Below are 18567 nucleotides of genomic sequence, written 5' to 3' on the forward strand. Positions count from 1 at the left end.
ATAAAATAATCCAATGATCAAAATATTTATTTGGCTTTAAAAAAATGTCGCTAAATCTCTATTTTTTAAATTTGTTGTGTGCGTAAAATCATATCTTAACTTGGTAAAAAAGTTAAGAATTTGTGCTATGAAAAGGTCAAATAAAGTGGAATAAATAAAGCAAGTTTAACCGAAGAGTTAGGAATTTATTCCCATAAACTTCTTACCAACAAATTCTTTATTTATTCAGTAAGATTGAGTAATTAAAATTTCTGGAGACTTTTCTTTTCTGGTTTTTGGGTTTATGACTCAATGTCCTCCATTTTCATTTATGGAGTAACTATATATGATGTTATCCGCAAGTCACATCAGCTTTAGACATCCCCCACCCCACGATCCCAACCCTAAACTTTATGACCACCGTCAAGAGAAAGACTTTCATAAAACGAGATGACACTATTTTGTTATCCTCAATCAATAACGCTATGACACGTATAATAACACTTTCATGTAATATAACATTTATATAAAAAAAACTAAGTTTTTCTCCACCGCCAAACACCAAACTTCCAGTTATTAGCTCACCCTAATATTGCATGTAAATTGTAATCTAAAGACACATCAATTACTCAATGGGATCGACCTTCACGTCAAATGCCATATAAAGTAAAAGATGAACAAATTGACCTATATTAAGCATCTTCCTACTTTCAAAGTTTCATTTTCTACGACTACGGTACACGTCACATATTGCTTTTGTCCTTATACCATTTTTCATGACATAAACATTTGTACGAAGGAGTGCATGCCACGTAAGGAATTTGAAGTTTAAAAAGCTGGTGGAGTCAAATACTCAAAATGCAACTTTTAATTCACTTTAGACTTGTAAACACGGGGGTTTCCCCCTAGATTCTCGATGTTCTTGGACTTTTTCGCGAATCTATAATGATATGGTATTCCCTTAACAGATCTTGCAGGGATTCTTTTTGAGGTGATGTTGTTTGGTCATGATGGATTTATTGTTGATTAGTGTATTGGGGTTATAAAATGACTAAGTGTATTTTTGGCATTGTTTATTTGGAGTGATAAGTGATTTTTTTAAAATTTTGAGGAGTCCAATCAGTTTGGTAAACTGTGAGAATATAACTTATTATTAAAAATTGCTGAGAGAAAGTTATAAGAAAAAATAGCTAATCAGGTGCTTCATTTTCTGATTATGCATAAATCAATTTCGAAGAGGCGCTGGGTTTAATGATTATATCATATTTCACAGCACCTCAATACTAAATTGGCCCTAAGTGGCTCTTTCTATATCATATTTCACAATAAGATTAGCAGCGTTTGTTTTTCTTTTTCGTCGGCGTTGTTTTAGATTTTTAGTATTGGTTTGTTTGGTTAATATGGTCTAGAAATTGTATGAATTTTTTGTGTTTTTTTCCTCTCCCGTAATTTCAAAAACTTACTTGAGTTTGCTGAGTGTTCTTAGTCTCTTTGAAGAGTCATGATGGTTAGCAACCAGTTTTGTCCTTAATATCATTAGACTAGATTCGAAGAAACTATAGTTGTAAAAAGGGGTTATAGAAAATTTATTTTTAAGAATGATTCTTTTCAAATTGTTTCAGTCTTTTGGTTGGCTTAGGTCACTAGGGATAATAAAATTCTATCGCCTTTTGAATTTTTATTTATTTATTCACTTTAGACTTGTAAAGTTCGTATAAAAACCAAACTCCTCTTATATAATCACACTTGCAAGTTCCCAAAACGGTGGCGTTTTCCCTATAAATTTAACAATGAGGCTATTATTTAGTGGCCCAACTTGAAAATAAACAGAAGCTCAGACTCAGACCCAGAAGGCCCAATTATAAAACAAACAAACAGAAGCTCAGACTCGGGCCCACTTCAACCCAAAAAAAGACAGGGGCCCACAGCGGCAAAACCTCGTCCGTCCACCATTGTTCGATTGGATGTCCTAAAATCCAAATCCAAATCCAATCGAATAAGAAAATTGTAAATTGTAAATTATAAAAAAAGAGAAAAAAAAAAAGAAGAAAAGAAAAATACTTCTCCTCTCACTTCACTCCACCAGGCAAAGACAGGCACGAGCCCTTTCCTTCCTCCCTCCCTTTATTCTCATTCTCATTCCCTTCCCAAAAAAAAAAAAGGGAAAAAGAAAAAAAAAAAAAAAAAAAAATTATATCAGAGCCAGTTGAGCCAGTGACTCACAGCCTCAGAGACAGAGACAGAGAGGACAGAGAGAGAAGATAGAGATGGTGGGGATAATACCCATGGCGTCCTCAATCAGACCCTCGCTATCTACGTTGAGGTTCGCTGGGGCTTCTCGCTTGGGCCTTTCTCTCGCTTCCTTCACTCCTCGGAGACTCGCTTGCTTTCACCTCGCTAGTGGTAAATAAAGCCTTTGCCTTGCTGCTACCCTTTTCTCTTAAACCCTAAATCTATTTGCATTTTAGCTGAGTTCATCGATTTTATGCTGAATTGAGATTTTGAGGCTGTTAATTTGGTTGTAATCATGCACAATTAATACTTGTATCGCAGTAATAGATTGAAATTTTCGTACATAGTTAAGAATTCATGGTTGAATTTGTGGAAGCAATGTATAAGTTGAATTGAATTAGAACGGGGTTTATGTTTGTGATTCACATCAGTTTACGGCATTGACAGTGTGATTGTATTTATAGTATGAGATGGTTTTGTAATTTTAGACTTGCTTTATGACTTTGAGTTGTCTACCAGCTGTGCCACAGTCACAGTCTTTCGGTCTGAAAGCTTCTAAACTGTTGAGAGGAGATGGTAAAACCATAGGGGTGGCTGCAGGTGGGAATGCTGCGCAAGCAAGCACAACGGCTACCCCGGAAAATGTCCTAGAGTGGGTCAAACAGGACAAGCGGAGGCTGCTTCATGTTGTTTACCGCGTTGGGGATTTGGACAGAACCATAAAGTATGTTTGTTCACTGCAAATGGGAATATCCTGTTGTTCTGATATATTATGGTGTATTTGCATGATGATAATGAGAAAAAACGTAGAATTCAAGCATAGAAATTTGTTGTGCATGCAGATTCTACACAGAGTGCCTGGGAATGAAATTGTTGCGGAAACGTGACATACCAGAGGAAAGATACACCAATGCTTTTCTCGGATACGGGCCAGAGGATTCCCACTTTGTTATTGAACTCACTTACAGTAAGGCATCCAACTAGTTTTCATCAAATATTCCCAAAATCTAAAGCGTTGGAACTTACGAAGGACCTGCTGTGAATTTCTTCCATAAGAACTCTTCCTGCAAAGTAAATTCATACTACTGATGTTCATTTTGATTTAATGGAACTTCCAGATTATGGAGTTGACAAGTATGATATTGGAACTGCATTTGGTCATTTTGGTATTGCTGTTGACGATGTAAGTCACTGTTTTACTATTATATTTTGTTTTTTAAGCATGCAGTGCTCCTTTTATGACAATTTTGTTTTATCATGTGGTTACTAGTTTTGTAGACTGTTCTAGATTGTCTGTTCTTAATGGACACCTTCTATGATTTAACTTATGTGTTCTTGTGGTTAGGTTGCCAAGACTGTGGAACTCGTAAAAGCTAAGGGTGGCAAGGTAACAAGAGAACCTGGTCCAGTCAAAGGTGGCAATACGGTAATCGCGTTTGTTGAAGATCCTGATGGTTATAAGTTTGAACTTTTGGAAAGAGGGCCTACCCCTGAGCCCTTATGTCAAGTTATGCTTCGTGTGGGTGATCTTGATCGTTCCATAACTTTTTACGAGAAGGTGAGAGTTGTTTTGGCACAATATGCTGTTTTCTTACCATGTGCACTGCTAATATGTTTTGGAAGTCATTTACTTTTAGTTCTCAATCCTTATTTCCTTTTCATGGCCTAGGCTTTTGGCATGGAGCTTCTTCGCAAAAGAGATAATCCTGAGTACAAGGTAATTTTGCAATTTTTCTCCAGATCAATATATTGCCTTTTATTTTCTCTGCACTGAAGTATTGTAAAAGAATTGTTGGAACCAGGATCCAGATTGGAATGTCTGGTTAATTGTTTTGACCCCTATTTCATCCAAAGATAGATTTAGATATGATGAGATATTAACATGAGATTCTAGATTGAGGCATGATGAGAGAAGAATATAATATTTTCTAACATATAGTTTTAGAGATTTGAGCTTTTGATCATGTCACCATGGTCCCTACGTGTAGGAATAGCTGGTTTAGTGTCTACCTTAATGAGATAACCTTGTGCTCATTACTTCTAGTATACAATAGTAGTACAAAAATCCTATACCTTTTGTCTTCTAGTACACTATACCTCAATGGTATAATCTTGTGCTTGCTATACTTGTAGTATACTATAGCAATGCTGGGTTATGGCCCTGAAGACAAAAATGCTGTTCTGGAGTTGACATACAATTATGGGGTCACCGAATACGACAAAGGAAATGCTTATGCTCAGGTAAAACCAGGATTTCCCCCTTCCTCTTCTTTTGACTGTGTTCCCTCTATATGTTGTAAAAAGTTTTGCCTACGCTAGCATGCATGATTTCTTTCAGTTTTGCATGTTGTTGTGAAAATATTATTTTGTGTTAATCTCTTTGTTAATACTACATGAAAAATGATCTCTGTTCTTTTGCGACCCTTTTTTCTTGACTAATTTTGTAGAATTGTTTCTTTTTTCTCAACAGATAGCTGTAGGCACAGATGACGTCTATAAAACTGCTGAAGCAATTAAACTCTGCGGGGGCAAGATTACCCGGGAACCTGGGCCCTTACCTGGTATCAACACAAAGATCACTGCTTGCTTGGACCCTGACGGTTGGAAGTCGGTATGGTTCACGCCTTCACGCTAATTGTGTTGAATTACCTGATGGGCCTTTTATGTAGCTCTCAAGATGCATTTAATATTATCCATAAATATCTATCTGTGTAGGTACTTAAAGTGCATATAAAGTAAACTAAAAAAAAAAATGCTGCAAGGCTTATGGGATTTATGTGGAGAACCTGTTTGCTACTTGCATGATGTTTAAATGGAACGAAGTTTAGTTATGGCATGCCAAAAGTTGGTTGCTGGGTTGTTACCCTACTCCCTCGTGATTTACAAGGTCTCATACATCTTTTTTTTCATTTTGCAGGTTTTTGTGGACAATGTTGATTTCCTCAAGGAATTGGAGTGAGTTATAAGAGGTGCTGACGATACCCAAGCTTGTGATATTGAAAGTGAAATTTCGGGCCAAGATGATTGATTCTAAGAAGCTGTTCTCTTGAAAGAATGTATTACATCCCATTTTGTAGATAAAATTATAATTAGCTTCGAATAACCATTGTAACAAGTATTTAATATTTATCACACGTTTAGCTTTGCAGTCATTATCAAAAGAAAAAGGAAAACAATAGAACGATGATTAGCTTTGAATCTTTGTTCTTAATTAGTTTGACTTTATATATTTAATTATTGTTTGGGTCATTCATCTGTTTCTTTGGGAAGATATCCTCTCAAAACATCTTGGTGTAGCCATATGCAATGTTAGTTTTGCTGGAAGATTTCTCAGATCGGTGAGTGAGAGAACCTTTCAGAAAAAAAAATTAAAAATATATAAATCATAGTACAATACACAGGGAAGATGATATTGTGAACTTGAGTTAGACTACTTAGCAAAGACGGTATACGTGTCCCATTGTTTAAAAATAAAAAATAAAAATGGAAAGATGATGTTTATTTGATAGGGACTTTACCATATATTTGATATTCGTCAATTAAACATTAGAAATAGTATTTGATTAAAAAAGAAAATTGCTTAAAATGGTAACCATCGAATATTTTAAACGCATCGCCCAGCAGCTATACTTATAAAATTTTCATATATTTAAAGAGTATAGCCGCCCGGCTATACCCTTAGCACATTAATATATTTCAAAAGTAAAGCCGCGCGGCTATACTTTTAAAATATTCGAATCATATTTTAAGAGTACAGCCGTGCGGCTATACGTTTTAAATATTCGAATATATATTTAAAGAGTATAGCCAATATTAATATATTTTAAAAAGCAATTGAACCCAAACATCTTAAAGCTGTTCATATTAAAACCCTAAACCTCGTAGAAAAGCAACTCAGTTCAGCTGTTCATTCCCTCTTTCTCGTTCAACCAAACCAAAGCTCTGAACTTTTACAGAGCTTCTTCTAATAATTCCAGAAGATTCCGCCATGTGCAGCAAACAGAAAGAGAAGAAGGGCGGAGAGGAACGCGAACAACAACATGTACAGAACAAAAGTAAGAAGCGCAAAGAGATTTGCCCTTACGGAAACTACAAACACTACTACGGCTATCGAGTAATTAATCCCCTACCCGCCACTTTTTTCCTTTTTGAATATTCTTATTGCTCTACTTGGTTTTCCAGAAAGCTTTGGCTAGTCAATAACTAAAAATGCGACCTTTTTGTGTTCCTTTTCTTTTAAGTAGATATGTGGGGTTAGTGGTTGATTGAATTTACGGGCACCCAAGTAGGTGCTTTTGTAAGTTTGATTGAAACATGGCATTTAATTTGAAGTTACTGGGGCTGTGTTCTGGATTTTTAATGCATTGCATGTTTTAAGCTTCTGGGTCGTTGGATTGAGTTTATGCATATTATTTGGACCTTTTCTGGAAAGGTATCCTGGGCTAAGTCTTGCCCATGATTTATTATTCATTGTGACCCAAAGTATTTGAGATAATCAACTTATAAAAGTCACTGATAAGTTATAGTTTCGGTCATTCTTCAGTCTGTAATTTTATAACAGTCTCAATGCTCTCTCTCTCTCTCGCTCTCTCTACAACAATGTGAAATCTTATTGCCTTCATATGATATTTTAGATTGGTCAAGAACTGGAGGAAGATCCTAGATTGAAGGTTTTCAAGAAGGAATGGTTCCAAGGCAAGGATTGTCTCGACATTGGCTGCAATTCTGGAATTATGACCATTCAAATTGGTACTTACTTTTCAGTTAAAATCATATTTGAAAATTTATTTTACGAGTTTTCTGATTATGCTTTATTGTCTCTTCTTCTTTTCCTAAACAAATGAAAGTAATCAATGCTTATATAATTCCATAGTCCCAGTCAGGGTACATGTAGTGAATTTCTTAGTTTTGTCTAGTTAGGCCTCTTTGTAGTTGTCGTTGAGATACTTTATTTATGTATGTGGTTCTCACAGTGGTATTAACATGTTTATGTACTTATATACAGCCAAAAAATTCTGCTGCCAGAGCATTCTTGGAGTTGACATTGACGCCAGTAAGATTCTAATCATGATCTGATATATGTTTGTGAAATTACACAGAAGTTGAAATATAAAGTTTTCTTCTATCTGTTAAATATAGTTCGAATTGTTGATATAATGTATAATGTTTTCTAAGCTCTTGTTGGCATGAGATTTAGGATGTAGAATTATGATATTATCTCTCATGCACAGTATTGCATGCTAACACATACACACACACGCATGAACATCCACATATATGTATATGCATGCTATTCATTTTACATATCTCTACAAGTTATTCTTAGCTTACTAGTGCAATATTCCCTAGGTACTAAATTTATGTTGGACTATGCAGTAACATGTCATGTGGGTGCCTGACACCTTGAAATTGAACTTGAACTTGAAAGACATGGTTCAGATGATGTGTCTTTATATGTGATATCTGGCATTATGGCATAGTTTGAGCTTATAATTTATAAAGACCACAACAGATGCCCATTTGAAAAGAATGAAAACTTCATTGGGTTGGGATGCAGTTTGGCATCCTTCGCTCTGTGTGTGTGATCAGACTCAGCTTTTACACTACTATTTATCTAATTAGCCCAAATCTTAGTCAATTTGGCTACTTAAGTTCAGGCTAATTGGGTTAATATGAACTCTATTAGTAGTATTGATTTTGGTTCTCCAATCTGTAAACAGGTAGAATGTTGATGTGATGACTGTTTTAGGCATCAGGGGTTTCTTTTTGTGTTTTTTTGTATTGGTAGTCATAGATAATGTAGGTTTCATCATCTTTCAGATCGAATTCAGGATGCATACTGGCACATCAGGAAATTTTTGAAAATGGAGGATGCTAGAAAGGTGCCTGGAAAGTCTTCTAAGTTGGAGGATGCAAATGGTTCAGAGAGCAGTATCAAAGGTTCATTAAAGGAAGAGAGGAAGGAGATCCCAAGGAATTGTTGTGCTGAGGAGAAAAATCTGCTTGACATAGTATCTTTCCAAAAAGAAGATTTTGTTAATACTCGTGATCCACCAAAGAAGCATTATGATACCATTATTTGGTAAGCTCCTCCTTGTTCTTGGTTAATATGTTTGTTTCAGTCCTATTAGGAAAAGCATGTGGAAACTTGCTATGATGTGTGCAGGCTTTCAACTATATATATATATAAGAAAAAAAGTTGACTTATATTCCTTAAATTTGACTGTAACCTTTCTCATAAATTTTTTTGACTAGAACTTTTCAGTAACTGAACGAGATTACCAAACGAGAACAACATAAAGTATAGATTGCTAATCAGATCACTGTCAGAGACAAACAGCTCCAAATTATCTAAGTCATCGAAATACCATTGAGTTTTGAAATTTCAGATTTTTTTTCTTCTTTTCCTTTTCCTAAGTCTAAGAAGCTGTAACCAGGTATGTCTATCCATAAGCACTGAATAGTAAAACGCTAAGAACAAGAATCTATTGTGAGACAATTGGTGGAATCCCCACTGGCCATACAAATATTTAGGAAAAGCCATTATCGTTACCCAGGTTTTTTTAAGTCTGCCTGTAATAATTGAACTCTAGTGAAAGTGACTCGCTTTCCCCTATCTTATAAATTGAAGTTGTAGTGGGTTTCTATTAATATATTTTGGGAGAAAAATTGCGTCATGATGCTTGCCTTTTCATATGCAATTACAAGCTCTCATTTGCTAGTTCAATTTTACTTAGCCTTACTGTGTTGCTTGGTTGTAATATTTATTTCTCTCCTGAAATACAGTTTGAGTGTAACAAAATGGATTCATTTGAATTGGGGTGATGATGGATTGATTGCATTATTTACAAAGGTTTGGAGGCTACTAAATCCGGTAATTGTTATAACTGTTGCTTTACCATTCATTTCCATTCCGTTCTTCTTTTCTTGTCTGCTATCAACTAACCATGGAATTTTAGTTCAAGATAATCTTCATTTATAGCATTCCCTTGTTACAAGATGGCCTTGGGCAAAAAGTTTGAGGAATTCTTCTTCTTGTGAGCAGGGTGGAATTTTTGTGTTGGAACCTCAACCTTGGAAGTCATATGAAAATAATTACAAAGTTTCTGAGGTAACCTTTTTCTTTGCAGCTCTGAGTTCACAGCTATTTAATCACTACTAAATCAGTTAACAAGTCAGAAAGCTTTTCGATTAAGTACTTTATGACTTGAAATTTTCATTGCTTTACTAAAATTAGGCCTAAAGAATATTTTGTCCCATTGTGCAGACAACCAGAACCAATTATAAAAATCTTAAGTTCCATCCGGAATATTTTCAAGACTTACTTCTGGACAAGGTATGTTACAATCTTCTTATAGTTCAAATTCAGGATGAAGTGGCAATAATTTTTTGGGCATTTTCCCTAACTATTTCGTTGAGATCCTTGTATACCTGACATTTAACATACGTTTACAGATTGGATTTAAAACAGTGGAGAATGTCACTTCCAGCGTGTCGGGCAGCAAAACTGGATTCAACAGACCAATTTTAGTGTTCCGCAAATGACTTAGCCTAGTAATGTACGAGGAGCAGGGTTGAGTGTTGATCCGAAAAGGAGGCGTAACTCAGACAATGTTGGCTGCATAGGTGCACTTTTGGTGGGAACCTTGACAATGTAGCCACAGATGTGCGTCTCTTACATTGGAAAGAATCAATGGGAACCTTGACACCATGTGTCAATTTTGTCAAGTGTTGTAAGAATCATACAGGCAAAATAATGGAATACGTCCTGTCCCAATCTTGTAGTTGCTTCTAATACTGTACATATATACGTTATGATGCAATGCAATAGTGGTTACCAAATTTGTGAAGGGTAAGTTAATTTCCGTACTCTACATACAGTTCTGCATTGATCTCCGCCTTCCGACCGGCGACCAATATGATTAAGGAAAACAAGGTTTTTACTGCTTAATATTGAAGTTTAAGATGTAATGTTTGACCTTGGTCAACAGAAGAAAAGGTATGTCTATTATATATACAAAAAGGCCGGCCCATGGCCTAAGCCCACGTGTCAAAGAGGACTAAGCGCACGTGTCAAAGAGGTAAAGCCATATTATTTTTTAAATGCAAAAAAGGAGTATAGCCGCATGGCTATACTATTTTGTTTTTAAATTCAAAAAATAAGTATAGCCGCACTATTATATATATAAAAAGGCCGGCCCATGGCCTAAGGCCACGTGTCAAAGAGGCTTAAGCCCACTTGTCAAAGAGGTAAAGCCATACTATTTTTTAAATGCAAAAAAGGAGTATAGCCGAACGGCTATCCTATTTTATTTTAAATTCAGAAAAAAAAGCATAGCGGTGCGGCTATACTATTATATATATAAAAAGGCCGGCCCATGGCCTAGGCCCACGTGTCAAAGAGGCCTGAGCCCATGTACATCAAAACCATAACTCTGCCCTCTATATTGCACATAAAGGTACTCTTTTGGAGATGAGGATGGGGGCGGAATCTGTAAGATTTTAAGTATGTCCAATGTGGGGGGCAAGGGCATGTCTTTTTTCTTCAGAGAATACTAAACATCAGCTATAAGAAGCCAAATAATATCATGGTCGATAGATGCATCACGGAGACCTTGAAGGGCTTCAAATATATTTTCACATTGCACCAACAATAAAAATATAGATTTCTCCGTAGGCCAATCTTTTGAGGCGCCCTTTGTGAAAATCCTACGTTGAAAAACCACACTCTTATAAAGGTGTTTATAAAGAAAGAAATATGATGGAATAGTAAGTGTAGTTAACATTGGGGAGTTGGGCCAATGGCCTAGGCTATAGGCAAGGCTTTGGATTAGGCTTTCAATAATAATACTTATATTAATCAAAGGCTTGGGCCTTGGGCTTCCAACAAAGTTCCGCGGCATTATTGTTGTCACCTTGATAATGATCAAACCCGCGATTATCACTCTCAAAATTTAGGCTTGGATTATACAAGAAGTCTTCGGATTCTGATATTGGTTGGAAAGAGACACATTCCGATTTACCCTCTTCCAAAATTTTGTCCCAGAAAGATATGTTGTTGTCGCCACCATCGTTTTTCTTGTTAAGACGATCACACTTAAAATTTGGGGTTGAAGTAAACAAGACATCTTCAGAATTTGCTAGTTGATGAGTCTTATCATATTCCAAAATTCTATCCCGACAAGTTCCGTAATCGTCATTGTTGTTGCCATGTTGATCAGTAAAAACATTACGATTACTCTCCAAATTTTGGGTTGAATTATGCAAGACCTCTTCGGATTTCGAAATTGGTTGCATCAAGGCACATTGAGCTTTACCATCCTCCCAATCTTTGCACCAAGAAGATCCCTCTCCCCCATTGATGTTACCATGATGAGTATCAAACACATTACGATCACTCTCGAAATTTATGGTTGAATCATACAAAACGTCTTCGGATTTTGATATTGGTTTCAGAACACCTTGTGTGTAACCATCTTTCAAAATCTCATCCCAAAACCACCCGTCATCGTGGCCGTCGCGGACACCATTGTTGTTCCCAAGACGGTGATCATGTTGACTATCAAGCTTTAGGGTTGAACTAGAACATATGTCTTTATGCCTTGAAATTGGTTCCACCCAAACACTATCCTCAAAACTTAGGTTTGATGGTGAGGTAGAGACACATTTTGCCTCACCCTTCTCCAAAACATGTGAACCTTTCATCCTCTTGTTAGTATGGTCCTGAAGAAGCACCAAGTATTTGTCTCTCAACGAAAACATGTCCTTAACTGTTCGACATGACTTCACCTCCTTCGCAAGCTGTCCCTGAACCTCATTATCAGGTTCCTCTCTCTTTCTCTTCTTCTGCAGTCTAACCTTGAAATCAATGGCGTTAGTAGGTGCCTGGTCTGATTGCATGAAGCGGTCGAGGACGGCCTCGAGGGAAGGGTTGTCCGGGGACCAGTAAGGCCTGCCTGCTTCAGAGAGCACAACAATGCCAATTTCTGCTTCAAACTTTTTGCAGAAGTCTTTACCCTTGCTAAACAGGCCGCTGCGCCTCTTTGAGAAGCTCACATACCTTCTGTTTTTATACACCTTCGCTTCTTTCTGCTCCATTGTTACTTCTGAAGCTTTTCTCTTCATCTTGTTAGTGTGCTTATAGAGAGGTGCTTTAGGTTAACAAAAAAATATATTTAGCTGACGAACCATTACTAACTGTGTATATATAGTTTGTGGTTTTGTTAACCTCGTTGCCTTAGGAAGGTTTGGGTGAAAGGCAAAGAGGGAAATAGATCAGGAAAGTCAATGAAGTTTTTCTAAGTGGACTAGGTATATAAATAATTAAATAATGAAATACCCAAAAAAAATAAGGAAATAGATTTTAGAAAGTATAGCTGTTGAAGAAAATTAAATATAATACCTGCTTGCCAAAGGAATCAAAACCGAAGGCATTACGTGTACGTATGACGAACGGCTATATTGTTTTTTTAAAAATTCAAATAAATAGTATAGCCGTGCGGCTATACTATTATATATATATATAAATATATATATATATATATAAAGGCCGGACAATGGCCTAAGCCCACGTGTCAAAGAGGTAAAGCCATACTATTTTTTAAATGCAAAAAAGGAGTATGGCCAACTTCTTTCTTTTAATATATGTAATTAAGTAATATCTTATCCTTTTTGAATTACTTTAATTAGTCGTAATATATATGGAGGGTCCTTCTTTCTTTTATTTATTTATTAAATACTATATTTACATAGTATAGCCGTGCGGCTGTACTATATTTTTCTTTTTGAAAAATAGTCTAGCCGGGCGGCTATACTTTTTTGGGACACGTGGCACCTAATCGTTGGAGGCTCCTTTTTTTTTTTTAAAAAGTACAGCCGCACGGCTATACTCTGTTTTTTTATTATTTTTATACAGTGGACACGTGGCGCCTGTCCCCCTTTCTATATTAAAAATATAGTATAGCCGCACGGCTATACTCTGTGTTTTTTAATATTTTTATAAAGTAGACACGTGGCGCCTGTCCTCCTTTTTATATTAAAAATATAGTATAGCCGCACGGCTATACTCAGTTTTTTATTTATTTATTTTTTTTAAATTTTTTTTTTTTTTTTTAAAAGGTAGGCTACACCCTTTAAGTATCATAGTATGTGTTTCACTTTTTTAATGACTTTGATTAGTAATTAACTTAGTGAATATTAAAGGAGAAAAAGAAAAAGAGAAATTGAATTACTATTCATCAAGTAATATAATTCATGATGTTAATTAAAATATTTAATCATAAATCAGTCATTAAATAAATAATAATTAAAATATAATTTCTAATTCAACTAATTAAATCTCCAATGCCCATTATGTAGTTACTAAAACAAAATTTTTAAAAATTAATTAACCTAAACATCCTAAGTTTATATTTATTTTTCAAAAATAAGACCTCTCCCGACGAAATTTCGTCGGCAAAGATATTTTCGTCGGGGGAAACCTAATCCGGCAAATTTTGTCGGCATAGATCTTTGCCGACGAAATTTCGTCAGGAGAAGTGTTCATGTGTTTTTTTTTTTTTTTTTTTTGAAAGTATAAATTTTAAAAATGTATAAGTAGTTTCTTTACTTTTTCTTTTGGCCAACTTCTTTCATTTAATACATGTAATTAAGTAATATCTTATCCTTTTTGAATTACTTTAATTAGTTGTAATATATATGGAGGGTCCTTCTTTCTTTTATTTATTTATTAAATACTATATTTACATAGTATAGCCGTGCGGCTGTACTATATTTTTCTTTTTGAAAAATAGTCTAGCCGGGCGGCTATACTTTTTTGGGACACGTGGCACCTAATCGTTGGAGGCTCCTTTTTTTTTTAAAAAAAGTACAGCCGCACGGCTATACTCTGTTTTTTATTATTTTTATACAGTGGACACGTGGCGCCTGTCCCCCTTTTTATATTAAAAATATAGTATAGCCGCACGGCTATACTCTGTGTTTTTTAATATTTTTATAAAGTAGACACGTGGCGCCTGTCCTTTTTATATTAAAAATATAGTATAGCCGCACGGCTATACTCAGTTTTTTATTTATTTATTGTTTAAATTTTTTTTTTTTTTTGCAAAGGTAGGCTACACCCTTTAAGTATCATGGTATGTGTTTCACTTTTTTAATGACTTTGATTAGTAATTAACTTAGTGAATATTAAAGGAGAAAAAGAAAAGAGAAATTGAATTACTATTCATCAAGTAATATAATTCATGATGTTAATTAAAATATTTAATCATAAATCAGTCATTAAACAAATAATAATTAAAATATAATTTCTAATTCAAATAATTAAATCTCCAATGCCCATTATGTAGTTACTAAAAACAAAATTTTTAAAAATTAATTAACCTAAACATCCTAAGTTTATATTTATTTTTCAAAAATAAGACCTCTCCCGACGAAATTTCGTCGGCAAAGATATTTTCGTCGGGGGAAACCTAATCCGGCAAATTTTGTCGGCATAGATCTTTGCCGACGAAATTTCGTCGGGAGAAGTGTTCATGTGTTTTTTTTTTTTTGGAAAGTATAAATTTTAAAAATGTATAAGTAGTTTCTTTACTTTTTCTTTTGGCCAACTTCTTTCATTTAATACATGTAATTAAGTAATATCTTATCTTTTTTGAATTACTTTAATTAGTCGTAATATATACGGAGGGTCCTTCTTTCTTTTTTTTATTTATTAAATACTATATTTACATAGTATAGCCGTGCGGCTGTACTATATTTTTCTTTTTGAAAATAGTCTAGCCGGCCGGCTATACTTTTTTTGGACACGTGGCACCTAAGCGTTGGAGGCTCCTCCTTTTTTTTTTTTAAAAAAAGTACAGCCGCACGGCTATACTCTGTTTTTTTTAATTATTTTTATAAAATAGACACGTGGCGCCTGTCCTTTTTATATTAAAAATATAGTATAGCCGCACGGCTATACTCTGTGTTTTTTTAATATTTTTTAAAGTTGACACGTGGCGCCTGTCCTCCTTTTTTTTATTCAAAATATAGTATAGCCGCACGGCTATACTCAGTTTTTTAATTTTTAATTTTTTTTTTTAACTTTTTTTTTTTAAATTTTTTTAATGAAAAGGTAGGCTACACCCTTTAAGTATCATAGTATGTATTTCACTTCTTTTTTTTTTTTTTATTACTTTGATTAGTAATTAACTTAGTGAATATCAAAGGAGAAAAAGAAAAAGAGGAATTACTATTCATCAAGTGATATAATTCATGATGTTAATTAAGATATTTAATCATAAATCAGTCATTAAATAAATAATAATTAAAATATAATTTCTAATTCAACTAATTATATCTCCAATGCCCATTATGTAGTTACTAAAACAAAATTTTTAAAAATTAATTACCCTAAACATCCTAAGTTTATATTCATTTTTCAAAAATAACACCTCTCCCGACGAAATTTCGTCAGCAAAGATATTTTCGTCGGGGGAAACCTAATCCGGCAAATTTTGTCGGCATAGATCTTTGCCGACGAAATTTCGTCGGGCGAAGTCTTCATGTGTTTTTTTTTTTTTTTTTTTGAAAAGTATAAATTTTAAAAATATATAAGTAGTTTCTTTACTACAGGTAGGCTACTAATTTCTAATTCAACTAATTATATCTCCAATGCCCATTATGTAGTTACTAAAACAAAATTTTTAAAAATTAATTACCCTAAACATCCTAAGTTTATATTCATTTTTCAAAAATAACACCTCTCCCGACGAAAATTCGTCGGCAAAGATATTTTCGTCGGGGGAAACCTAATCCGGCAAATTTTGTCGGCATAGATCTTTGCCGACGAAATTTCGTCGGGACAAGTGTTCATGTTTTTTTTTTTTTTTTTTTTTTTTTTTGAAAAGTATAAATTTTAAAAATATATAAGTAGTTTCTTTACTTTTTCTTTTGGCCAACTTCTTTCATTTAATATATGCAATTAAGTAATATCTTATCCTTTTTGAATTACTTTAATTAGTCATTATATATATATATATATATATATATATGGAGGGTCCTTCTTTCTTTTATTTATTTATTAAATACTATATTTACATAGTATAGCCGTGCGGCTGTACTATATTTTTCTTTTTGAAAAATAGTCTAGCCGAGCGGCTATACTTTTTTGGGACACGTGGCACCTAATCGCTGGAGGCTCCTTTTTTTAAAAACCAAAAAAAGTACAGCCGCACGCTATACTCTGTGTTTTTTATTTATTTTTTAAAATCGACACGTGGCGCCTGTCCTTTTATATTAAAAAATATAGTATAGCCGCACGGCTATACTCTGTGTTTTTTAATATTTTTTTAAAGTTGACACGTGGCGCCTGTCCTCCTTTTTTATATTCAAAATATAGTATAGCCGCACGGCTATACTCAGTTTTTTAATTTTTAATTTTTTTTTTTAACTTTTTTTTTTAAAATTTTTTTTAATGAAAAGGTAGGCTACACCCTTTAAGTATCATAGTATGTATTTCACTTTTTTTTTTTTTTTATTACTTTGATTAGTAATTAACTTAGTGAATATCAAAGGAAAAAAAGAAAAAGAGGAATTACTATTCATCAAGTGATATAATTCATGATGTTAATTAAAATATTTAATCATAAATCAGTCATTAAATAAATAATAATTAAAATATAATTTCTAATTCAACTAATTATATCTCCAATGCCCATTATGTAGTTACTAAAACAAAATTTTTAAAAATTAATTACCCTAAACATCCTAAGTTTATATTCATTTTTCAAAAATAAGACCTCTCCCGACGAAATTTCGTCGGCAAAGATATTTTCGTCGGGGGAAACCTAATCCCGCAAATTTTGTCGGCATAGATCTTTGCCGACGAAATTTCGTCGGGACAAGTGTTCATGTGTTTTTTTTTTTTTTGTTTTTTTTTTGAAAAGTATAAATTTTAAAAATATATAAGTAGTTTCTTTACTACAGGTAGGCTACTAATTTCTAATTCAACTAATTATATCTCCAATGCCCATTATGTAGTTACTAAAAACAAAATTTTTAAAAATTAATTACCCTAAAAATCCTAAGTTTATATTCATTTTTCAAAAATAAGACCTCTCCCGACGAAATTTCGTCGGCAAAGATATTTTCGTCGGGGGAAACCTAATCCGGCAAATTTTGTCGGCATAGATCTTTGCCGACGAAATTTCGTCGGGGCAAGTGTTCATGTGTTTTTTTTTTTTTTTTTTTTTTTTTGAAAAGTATAAATTTTAAAAATATATAAGTAGTTTCTTTTCTTTTTCTTTTGGTCAACTTCTTTCATTTAATATATGCAATTAAGTAATATCTTATCCTTTTTGAATTACTTTAATTAGTCATAATATATATATATATATATATGGAGGGTCCTTCTTTCTTTTATTTATTTATTAAATACTATATTTTCATAGTATAGCCGTGCGGCTGTACTATATTTTTCTTTTTGAAAAATAGTCTAGCCGAGCGGCTATACTTTTTGGGACACGTGGCACCTAATCGCTGGAGGCTCCTTTTTTTAAAAACTAAAAAAAGTACAGCCGCACGGCTATACTCTGTTTTTTATTATTTTTTAAAATCGACACGTGGCGCCTGTCCTTTTATATTAAAAAATATAGTATAGCCGCACGGCTATACTCTGTGTTTTTTTAATATTTTTTAAAGTTGACACGCGGCGCCTGTCCTCCTTTTTTATATTCAAAATATAGTATAGCCGCACGGCTATACTCAGTTTTTTAATTTTTTAATTTTTTTTTAAACTTTTTTTTTTTTTAATTTTTTTAATGAAAAGGTAGGCTACACCCTTTAAGTATCATAGTATGTATTTCACTTTTTTAATGACTTTGATTAGTGATTAACTTAGTGAATATTAAAGGAGAAAAAGAAAAAGAGAAATTGAATTACTATTCATCATGTAATATAATTCATGATGTTAATTAAAATATTTAATCATAAATCAGTCATTAAATAAATAATAATTAAAATATAATTGCTAATTCAACTAATTAAATCTCCAAATATATTATGTAGTTAATAAAAATAAAAGTTTAAAAAATTAATTAACCTAAACATCCTAAGTTTATATTTATTTTTTAAAAATAAGACCTCTCCCGACGAAATTTCGTCGGCAAAGATATTTTCGTGGGGGGAAACCTAATCCGGCAAATTTTGTCGGCATAGATCTTTGCCGACGAAATTTCGTCGGGACAAGTGTTCATGTGTTTTTTTTTTTTTTTTTTTTTTTTGAAAAGTATAAATTTTAAAAATATATAAGTAGTTTCTTTACTAAGGTAGGCTACTAATTTCTAATTCAACTAATTATATCTCCAATGCCCATTA

At 33.6% G+C, this 18567-nt stretch overlaps 2 protein-coding genes across 4 annotated transcripts; both read left to right on the plus strand.

The window, feature by feature from the left end:
- Positions 1-2038: 2038 nt before the first annotated feature.
- LOC117635736 (probable lactoylglutathione lyase, chloroplastic) lies at positions 2039-5460 on the plus strand. The gene is made up of 9 exons (XM_034370093.1): positions 2039-2382; positions 2731-2935; positions 3054-3178; positions 3330-3394; positions 3557-3769; positions 3881-3928; positions 4345-4452; positions 4682-4822; positions 5129-5460. Exons 1-9 carry the CDS (start codon positions 2247-2249, stop codon positions 5168-5170), a joined length of 1083 nt encoding a protein of 360 aa, XP_034225984.1. The 5' UTR covers positions 2039-2246; the 3' UTR covers positions 5171-5460.
- A 600-nt stretch (positions 5461-6060) lies between these two features.
- On the plus strand, positions 6061-10061 carry LOC117634538 (probable RNA methyltransferase At5g51130). Of its 3 annotated transcripts, XM_034368687.1 has the most exons (8): positions 6061-6325; positions 6846-6960; positions 7217-7264; positions 8032-8293; positions 8998-9085; positions 9257-9322; positions 9479-9547; positions 9667-10061. In XM_034368687.1, exons 1-8 carry the CDS (start codon positions 6200-6202, stop codon positions 9754-9756), a joined length of 864 nt encoding a protein of 287 aa, XP_034224578.1. In that variant the 5' UTR covers positions 6061-6199; the 3' UTR covers positions 9757-10061. The 3 variants fall into 3 exon arrangements, with proteins under 3 accessions (XP_034224578.1, XP_034224579.1, XP_034224580.1); XM_034368688.1 differs by lacking the exons at positions 9257-9322; positions 9479-9547 and having other exon boundaries at positions 6081-6325; XM_034368689.1 differs by lacking the exons at positions 9479-9547; positions 9667-10061 and having other exon boundaries at positions 6081-6325; positions 9171-9275.
- The last annotated feature ends 8506 nt before the right edge of the window (positions 10062-18567 follow it).

This window comes from Prunus dulcis, chromosome 7 (assembly GCF_902201215.1).
Source record: "Prunus dulcis chromosome 7, ALMONDv2, whole genome shotgun sequence".
Lineage (NCBI taxonomy): Eukaryota > Viridiplantae > Streptophyta > Magnoliopsida > Rosales > Rosaceae > Prunus > Prunus dulcis.